Genomic DNA, 10,332 nt, shown 5'->3' with positions numbered 1-10,332 from the left:
TGTGTAAGAGCATGGAAATGTCCGGTTGTTGAGCAGAAGAAATAGAAAGGACCTACATTTTATATGAATTCAAGACTATTTTCACGATATCTAAACACAAGTCATAAAGGAACTTGGTCCGAAACGTACAGTGCAATCCAACCTGTAACCGAGCACTTTGCAAGATAGACGACACCGCCGTCACGCGACACAAACACACGCGTAAGCGCACACATTGGCATGAATGTTTGTGTGTCGTTTCCCTCCTCCAGCGCAGCAGATCAACGTCACTGGCGAGGTGGTGTATCGGGACACCAGCGTCCACGGTGTCGTGAACAAAGCTGTTATCCTTGAATGCGGCTCGACCGTCCCTGACATGTACATATGGAGCTTCACCGAGCCCGGTACTGAAGCCATCAAGGCTGTCGCGTACGATTTGGGACGAGGGCCGAAGATCCAGAAGCTCGCCCTGAAGCTTGGACAAGTGTCTGTCATCTCGAACAGCGCCGCTGTGAGCATCGATAAGCTGCTTCTGGCTGCGCAGGGCCTCTTCACCTGCCAGGCCATCTATGACATCGACCACGAGCCCAAAGTTTACTACTACTACGTGCATCTTGTTGTTCGAGGTGAAGCCCGACCACGAGCGCGCTTGTTTTCATTTATCAAACTTTGAAAGTAACAGTGATTCACTTTTTTTAAATCCCGGTCCTGTCATTGGCTGCGGTGCTCAGAAGAAGACTCACAAGATTCAATAATAACTTGAGCAATACTAATAATTTTGGTCCAATTATTCTCACAGAAGACCCGGGGTTTAAAAAGGCAAAATAGGATTAATTGGCAGTGAATATGTATGATATACTGAAAATATGTTAGACTCCATTCAGTGGACTCTATTGGATTATCTGATTAAGGCCTGGTGTTGGGGGTCTTAACAGAGATTGTAAAAGTGACTTATGCATTAACGTATTTAGGGACTTAATTTGCGACTGTTTCGCTGATTTCCAGTTTTCTCCCTCAAAAAAGGTGTGGTCTAAAGGCAAAGGTCAGCCTCAGGTCACTTTCTCTAGCTCATGCATTTCTAATGACGACTGTCTGATGGTACAACATTCATGCGGGGCGTCAACTTTGTTGGCCAATGTGACCAATATTCAAAATGACCGCATTGTGGTTTTATGGTGGAGTAACCAGGATCCGAAAGGCCACGTGACATTTTTGGCTGAGCCATGCAGGAAACCGACAGACGATATTTTTTAGCCTGATAACAAAAGGCCAGCGGACGAGACATTTTGGGGTCCTGGGTTGTCTATAATAGTGAAAGCAGCGCGGGTTAACCTGATAATTTGTCGGGACAAAACGTGGAAATAGCAAGTTGGGTTTTGATGTCCAGGGGAAAATTCAAAGAATGCGCACGATACATTTTACACGGCTTTTTTCCCCCCCAACAGTTCCGGTCACGAAACCGTACATTCTGGTGAGTGATGTATCTCCGGTGGAAAGATCTGCGGTCTGGATGCGCTGCAATCTGGAAAACGGAACCGGACCAATCCAGTACGAGTGGCAACACGAAACCCGCAGCGGCAACATCACACACTTTGCAGAGAGCAACAGCAGCGTTGTCAACGTGACTGATGTCGACCGCAATCACACCGGCTGGTACCGCTGTCTGGCCAGAAATGCAGTCAACAGTGAGCGGTCCGACCGGATCTGGCTGGACATCATCTGTGAGTACGAGGAATGAGTTTGCGTTTTTCAATATGATATTTTTTTATTTATGTAAAAACGTGTAGTGGGGCTTGACACACCGACAACAGGACAACGTTGAGAAAATGAGATTCCTCCCCAAATCGGAAATTATCTGCGCTCTCCAAATGATTAATATGACATGAAGTTAGCCCTGCACTATTGTTCAAAGGTGGATGACAATACTTGCAAAGATGCGAGAGAAGTTCGACCAGTTTTAAGAATCTACTGGGGATATTGTGCTCTTTCTCCAGTCGGCCCGGACATTCCTCGGATAGATGTGACTCCCTACACTTTGAACGAGCGGGGCTACTCAGCTTTGGAGAGAGAAACAGTTTCTTTACAGTGTCAAGCTCAGTCCAACCCGCCCAGTCAATACGTCTGGTTCTACAACAACTCCCAGGTGTACAGCGGCCCGCAGTTCACCATCACGAAGATCCTGCGTATGCACACAGGCGACTACGCCTGCTTGGCTCAGAACACCTACCTCAACACGCGATCCAAAAAAACCATCAGCCTGACTGTCTACTGTGAGTGCGATCTCCGATCTTTAATCCTAAAAGAGTCCTTCAGAACTTCCTCTTCTTCGTCTTTTTTTTTTTTAAATCAACCCAACACATTCCTTGTCTGTGACCTTCTGTCTCGGCACTGCAAATGGCAATGAGCGCAAATACGATGATTAAATAAATGGGATTAGGGATTCACGGTATATGACCAATTCTTATTCTGACATAATTTTATTTCTTCTAAATACATCAGGTTTTCATTTAAACCTCTTCTGTTTCCAGTGTTGACCAGAAACCACTTTGACCTCTTTTGTTCTCCTCTAATGAACACTCCACTCTTTTGAATCAATCTTAAAACAATGTTTGCGAATGCACGCAAACACCTTGCACTACACGCTGCGCACGCTCACACACACACACACACACACGCGCACACACACACGCAGCAGAGTGTGGAGGAACATCAGACCAATTCTCCGCTTTGGACCGTCTGGGAAGTTGATGGAACTCCTTGGCAGGTACCTCAATGTTGCCAACACTGGTTGGCTGCAAGTGCTTGTCATTCTGTTCTCCTGTTTGTATTTTGCTGAACTTTACGCTCCTTTACCCTATAAACACAAACAATCTAATCAATATTGGATATCCTGATGTGTTTATCCAAAAGATATCCATATACAAATATTCAAATTTTGAGAATCAATCCTCAGGCTCCTAAAAACCCAACTCATGGCATGAAGGAGATTCTGGATCAGTTCTTATTTATGTTTCCCCATGTTTTTTTAGGCCAGGAAAAACATTTGCGCAATATATCAAACCTGATTTTGAAATTGCACAGAGAAATCAAAACCCACCTGGAAGAATGCATGGCTAATCGTGCACTCTTCAGGGCCAAAGAAAGTACCCCAAATCAGAAATTGTAATGTAGCGGTTAGCTCGGGAAGCTTCGGGTTCAAACACAGCAATCGCCCGGGCTCTTACTGTTTGGAGTTTGGATGTTCGTTCCAGCGTGGGTTTCTTTGCAAATATCCAGAATATGCAGTACGGTTAACTGAAGACGCTCGACTGTCGAATTGAATGGTTAAACATGTTCAGGATAAGCAACATAGGAGGAGAAAAGTTCTCACATGCAGGGGTTCGTTTCTAAACACCTCCTGTTAACATCACCGGCTACATTTCTACATTTTACTTCCCGATGCATCATCTCCCCCACAGATCCACCTGATGGCTCTCCTACCTGTTCTGTGGAGCCGGCTCGGAATCACACGTCACTGAGGCTGCGGTGCTCCTGGCCCGGTGGATTCCCAACAGCCTCCATTCAATGGGCCGGAGACCTGAAACCCGAGGGACAAAGTGAGGCCGACGCAGACCTGCAGAGGAGTCAACAGACAAACACTGCCATCTTGCTGCTGTCTGAAGGCCTGACGTCAAACACCAGCTTGTTTACGTGCACGGGTTCCCATCCTGCACTCAGGCAGGCAACGCAGTGCAACACACGCTCTTGTGAGTGTGGATTTAAAAAGAATTAATTTTCCTTTTTTTGGATCAAAAAAAAAAAAGAGGGGTATAAAGCAATAAGACAATGAAAATACATGTGAGATAAATTTTGAAAAAATATTTTTTGTGCAATTTTTACAGGGGTGATTGTCTTCAAAACAAAAAAAAAAGAAAGAAAAAGAAAAAGAGACAAATAAACACTGCAGTGTTAATTATGTTAAAAAAAAATTCAAGCCGGGGTATGAAGACATTTTCTAGAATCATGGAGGCAGTTGTTGAGGGTAAAGCTTCAAAATCTATACAATCACCTGACTAAATAAATGTAGATTAAAATTGAAAATAACAATTTCCAAATATCCAAAAAATCGAAGGCAGCAACAGAGTGCAAATGTAAGGTTGTGGGTTCACAGATACATTAAGAGGAAACTTGACAGGTCTTTTTAACCAAAAAAAAAAAAAAAAAAAAAAAAAAACTCTTCCCCCCAATTTTTCCATTCACTTTTTTAAATATCCTTTGGATTGTCCTTTTGCCATTGTATGTGTGTGTTAATATACACACACGCGTATGCACATACATAGGTTAATGTATATATACGTGTATATGCATGCATGTACATGTCAGGGTTTATTTGTATGAGCGCTTATGAGTTTATCATCCTCTCAGAAATGCTGCAATATATATATAATTTTTTTTATTATATTAATCGTATGAATAGTGTATATAAATAAAAAAAAAAAAGTTTTCCTTTAACGTCAAAAGGATTGTAGACTGCCAGTAACACAAATGTCGTCGAGAGCAAACTCAGATTACATTACATTACATTACATTGCATTTGGCAGACGCTTTTATCCAAAGCGACTTACAATAGAGATACAACAGATTCGGAAAGCGACGCTCCGTCCAAACCTCTAAGTCCTCACTTGAACCTCCTCCACCAGACGTCCCTCCTGCGGAGCCTGCGTGTTTTGCCTATGTGACCAGCAACAAGCAACATCTGATGTTGTCCTGCTCATGGGATGGAGGAACCCCAGAAGCTTTGGTGTGGTGGGAGGGCCCGGGCGGCCATGGGAAAGGCGGGCAGGAGAATTCCAACATCCTGTACCTTCGCTACGGCACCGCTCGGAGCGGGAAACCCTACACCTGCTATGCGAAGCATCCACTTTTATCCCAAACCAAGACCTGCAGGCTAACGTTGGGTCAGTTCGTGCTTCCGACCCAGGTATATATAAAAAACAAAACACATCTGTGTGTGCGTTCTCACTATGTTTCACGCTCTGAATTGTACAGAACGCCCCGTGTTGCTGACGCAGCGCAGAGTGGTGTCCGTATATGAGGGGACTGACGTCCAGCTCACCTGCAGCCTGAGGGCCAACTATCTTCCCGCTGGTGACATAACCTGGTATAACAACCGCGGTGTGGATGTGCGCGATACTGCAAAGTACAGGCTGCTGCGAACGTCCGCCTGGGCCAATCTGACCGTACGAGACACGCATGAGGGTCAAGACAGCGGCGAGTACAGGTGCTCTACTTCCAATGCTGTGGGAGGAACTGACATCAACGTCACATTATTGATCAAAAGTAAGATTTTTTTTTTTTTTTCCATGCTTTTTCTTTTTTTGATCACCACGGTTCTACTTCTTGAGTGCTTTTTCTCAGGGCACCCCGTCCCACCCAACGCCACTTTGGTCAAAGTCCAGTACCTAAACAGGGAGCGCAACGAGGTGCAGCTGGAGTGGCAGATAGAAAAGGAGGCAGAGGAAAGAGGAGGCTGGACGGGATTCATCGTAGAGCACAGATGGGTGTCGGAGCGACCGGGAAGAAGAAGCGGCAACGGCAATGATTCCCAGGAGGAGATCGAGCAAAGGATCGGCCCTCCGGTTTGGTACCACAAGAACATCCAGGACCCAGACATCCGGAGTCACACCGTGGCCATGCTGACACCGACCGCCACATACCTGTTCCGCGTCACACTCCTCAACCACCGCACAATGGGACACCCTTCAGCTGCAAAGTCTCCAGGTACAGGGTGATGGAGAAAGAATGGGGGGAGCAGGAGGAAATGGCATTGTGAAATTTGAAACAATGACTTAGGTTTGGTGTCCTCAAGTGGAGATTTAAAGATGATTTCTAAGGAATGAATAAACATTTTTAAATGAAATATAAGGTTTCAATCATCCAGTGATTTGGGTTTACGTTAATTTAGTCTGTTTTCATCTAGTTAATTTAATATTTATTGTTTATTCAAACATTTGGGAAGCCCTACCTTGGCGGACAATTCAAACTGTGTTCCCTTGCTGTCACTGCTGATTACAGTCTGTTAAAGCTAACATTTTTGTTTTTCTTGTTTCTTTTATCTACTTAGGTGAAAGACGCAACCCCAAATCGCACATTCACATTTTTTTTACAGCCTTCAAACCTTCCTGTCACTTTTTTCTACGCCTTTTTTTTCCTCCCCTCAACTGCCTTTTAACTGGTCCCGTTTGCGTTCGCTTGTAAACGGCCATGTTAACTTTGCCATTTGTAGTCGGATTTGGTCTTTTAAAACTGCATCGCGCTGAAGGACGAGGGGTCATCGGCGGTTCTCAACCCAGCTCAAGTGAAAAGTGTTTAAATTTGTGGGAGTTGATAAAATTCCGCAAAGAGGCGGTAATATTAGCAGCTACTTAGCAGTGAACACTTAAATCCAGCTGATATGAAAGTGCTTTTCCTGCATAGCTGCATCATGGAGCCAACATCTGTCACTATGTGCAAACCTAATCCACCGGAGGGGAAAAAAATATTTCGAAATGAGACTGTAACCACCATGAAACAAAATGAAACATGTTTTTGTAAAATGGCAAAAAGTTCAGCAAACTGAGGTTTCTTTAAGCAAAACAGCCAAAAATTTTTTGTTTATTTTTCATCCAAATTGAGTTTAATACAAAATGGGGGGGGGGAAGGACCATCTAACATTGACTTGAAACATGCAGAGTTGAGTTCTGAACGCAAGGACTTTTCACTTATTGTATAAAAAAAAAGGGCCTGGGTCAGTTTTGCTAGTGAGTTAGCTTTGAGGGCTAAAATGGCTAAAATTGCTTTAACTGGTGTGAAGCTATATTGGGAAATGCCTCATTTCTGATCTTCAAGTACAAAAAGCAAATGACCAGTCGGTGTTTTCAACAAGTAACTCTTGATTTCGTCTTGTTTTAGTGTTTTATCCAAATTTAGCCAAACGTTTCCAAACATAGCCTTGGCTAAATTTTAGCATTCTATTGAGGTTAGCTTGAGATATTTGGCTGCGGTTACATTAAGTCAACAAGCTTTTATCAGCCAAGAAAAATGCAAACATTAGTCAGTGGCATGTTTTTCATGTTTGTCTCTTTTCATGTTTCTGTAAAACACAAGTTATTAAAATGCCTTACATTACCTTCAACAAATATTGTTGCAAGGAGGTAAAATTTAGGTGACTTATTGGCTCCTAACTTTCCTGTTAGCAGGAGTGTCGCCATCTTCACAGATTTGTTTTTCTGTTAAAAAACAACAACAAAAAAACAAAACCGCAATTCGATGTACTCGAGTCTGCACTTTTCTTGTATTTCCATCGGACCGCAACAGTAAAATAAATTTCAGTTTCCCGCCATCATGACACACTTTCACACAATGCTAAATCCCTCTTTGTGAGGGCATTCTGAGTTGTGCAGGCTCAAGATGGTTACACCAATTTTTTTAATCCAAACTAAACCTAAATAAAAAGTTCCAACTCCATAAAAATATATGGAAAATAAATGTGGAAAAGTCAGCTATTTGTTCAATAGAGGGATTTTTGTCTTAACAAAAAAAAAAAAAAAAAAAAGAAAATCCATTGCATGGCCTTGGGTTGAGAACCACTGAAATGACCCACCTCTTAAATAAAAAAAAAAAAAAGAAAATCTCCTTCACATGTTTCATAGTTACATCGTGTGAAAAGTGTAACTGTTATGCAAAGTGTAACTATGATGTGTTGCAGCCGAACCTCGCTTCAGCGCCTATCCTGCTGTGGTCGGAGCGGCCGTAGGGGGGATGCTCTTTGCAGCCGTTGTCACGGCGCTGCTGCTCATGTACATAATACGCAACCGCAACAACAATCCTCGTGAGTGACAGTCACACACGCACAGACACACTCCAACATGTAAAAACAACAAAAGATCACTTTGTGTTCATGTTTTCTATTGCTTCTCACAGGACTGCATGACCTGCTGTTTGGCCTGTGAGTATTCATGACAATCAGACTTAACGGCAGGAGTGTTGCAGTGAGGCGATGAGACGCGATTTTTTTCTTCTTCCCTGCGTTCAGGCAGCACAGCCAGTCGAGGGAAAACATCAACTTCCCGGAAGACGAGGTGATGGGGGGTACAGAAGGAGGAATAGAAGAAGTTGGTGGCTTATCCAGTGCAGGCAAAGCACAGCCGCTCAGACATCCACACCCACACTAAAGATATTACATATCAAAACTGAATCAGTTTTGCTGCTTTTTATTCTTTAGAAATTATTTTAGAATATCTCATCAATTTTCTTCACACCACAAAAAGACATTTTATATTAAATACAAAAAGTAAAAAATATTTTTAGCAAGCAGAAACCATAAATTGGTTTGAAATAATTGATGCTTTACACTATAAATAAATTTTGATATTCAATCTAAATAAAAATGTGATTTTTTTTAAATTAATATTTAATGACAATGAATTTAATATTGTGTATTTTAAATAGAACCTGAAATTTTTTTATATCTTTACAGGCCCGACAATGGCTTTACCACGCGCAGCTTCACCCTTAACCGCCACCGCCAGCCCCGTCTCCTCCGCCAGCCAAGCTGCGCCGGCTGGAGACGACAACGAACCTGTCAATGTCACCATAACTGTCAAAGCCACGGGATCTTAGTCGCTCGAATACACGCTCCTTCCTTTCGAGAAAAATATACAAAAAAAAAGCATTTTGTAGCTTGACAAAATTTGAACCACAGTGGCATTTCTAAGAACCTCGCTCAGCGCTTTCATTGCAGAACTACTTCAATATGTATTCAATGCATCGTCTTCAAATACTTAAATTCCAGGTCAGCTGATAGCATTTTTACAGAAAAATCAATCAGTGGTTCTGTTTTTTTTTTGATATCTAAGGTCATTTTCAGCATCTTGCAGGTGTATGAGTAAATGGACATGTTACAAACTTTATAGATCTGTCTTGTATTTGTAAAATATGTGCTCATCGAATACGACCGTCTGATGTTGAATTGTGTTACTTTGAACTGGTGACAAACAAATCCAAACATCTTCACAACAACCAAGATGTTAACATCCACACAACATAGTTTTTGATGTGTGGGTGTTGTTGTGAATCATTACTTTTTAGTGTCTACATTAAAATGACGTACAGGATTTCAGACAACAATGCAACCAAGACAGCTAATCAATAAAGTATTCAACAGTGCTGTGTTGAAAAAAGGATCGACTGCGATTCAAACCTAATTTTCCGACTATTCTGCTGCTGATGCTGCTACTAAACACACTTCGCCGACATTATACGTCAGGATATAGTTAAAAAAAAGTCTCAGCTGACAATAAACCAAAAAAATAAATCAAATTTTATGGTAATTTTTCATCCTTTGGTCACGTCATGTCTGTCTGTGTATTATGTCTAAAATATAAACTTGAAAACATCAATATTTTGATGAGAAATTCAAAAGGCAGTTTCTCAAACGTCACAGTATCTGCTAGGGTATGGACTCATAAAAATACGTCAACTACAATGCATTCTTGTAAAATGAAGTGTGATTTAAGGCAACCCTTCTTCCAAATTTAGATCAATTCGAATAAGAACTTTACCGTTCATTAAACCGGAAAAAGTGGATCAGTTTAAGACATGCCTTTCCATGCATCACATGATAATTATAATAATAAATATGTTCATAGAGCACTTTTCATCAAAGTGCTGTACGAATGAGAACAGAGAAGAGTAGAAGAGTAGGTTTAAATGTTCAAAATGCTATGGTCAGTAGATAACAGTATCCTGAGGTTGCAAACTTTAATGAAAATACTGATCTGATTTTGGGGAAGTTTCTAAGAAGGAGGAAGGTGACTCTGGTGACCTTGAAAGGTCCCAAGAAAGAGTTGCATTAAATAAAACACCAAGGTTCCCAACTATCACTACACCCAATCACATCATCCAAGGTCAAAGTGAAATTGTCATAAAGATGACGCAACCTTGCTGATCCAATGATAATCTTTTCAGAAGCAAACAAATTGCTGATGATCAGTTCTTAACAATAGCCGGGCATCATGTGTATCCAATCCAGCTATTTTTATTGGTAGGCGCAGCTGCAGAGGACTCGTATTGCAGTGATAGTTGATTTGAAAAAGTTCCAGGATCTGGTCCAGTGGTATTATGTATAATAAAAACAGCAGCAGATCCAGGACAGAACCCGGTGGAACCCCAACACCTCACAGCACCGGCCTCGGAGAGGGTCTCAAAAGCATCACTCGGGTCGAACAAATTAAAAGTCCAGGAGTTTTTTCGTCGATAAACACTGAAGAAGCCGATTTGAGACTACTTTCTCTAAAAAACTTGAGCAAAAAGGCACAGTTTGAGACAGATCTG

At 41.9% G+C, this 10,332-nt stretch overlaps 1 protein-coding gene across 1 annotated transcript; it reads left to right on the top strand.

Annotated features, from left to right (window-relative positions):
- Positions 1–271: 271 nt before the first annotated feature.
- On the top strand, positions 272–9,245 carry vsig10l2 (V-set and immunoglobulin domain containing 10 like 2; the record flags this gene model as incomplete). The annotated part of the gene is made up of 11 exons (XM_086176609.1): positions 272–605; positions 1,425–1,700; positions 1,974–2,249; positions 3,438–3,725; positions 4,659–4,916; positions 5,008–5,298; positions 5,377–5,739; positions 7,706–7,828; positions 7,921–7,945; positions 8,033–8,133; positions 8,477–9,245. Coding segments are annotated over 11 exons (2,478 nt in total), but the record flags the coding sequence as incomplete, so codon positions are not given.
- Positions 9,246–10,332: the final 1,087 nt, after the last annotated feature.

This window comes from Fistularia commersonii, chromosome 29 (assembly GCF_037954325.1).
Source record: "Fistularia commersonii isolate RoL2024-O1a breed Wild chromosome 29, RoL_Fcom_v1.0, whole genome shotgun sequence".
Classification (NCBI taxonomy): Eukaryota; Metazoa; Chordata; class Actinopteri; order Syngnathiformes; family Fistulariidae; genus Fistularia; species Fistularia commersonii.
This window is presented reverse-complemented; position numbering and strand designations above follow the sequence as displayed.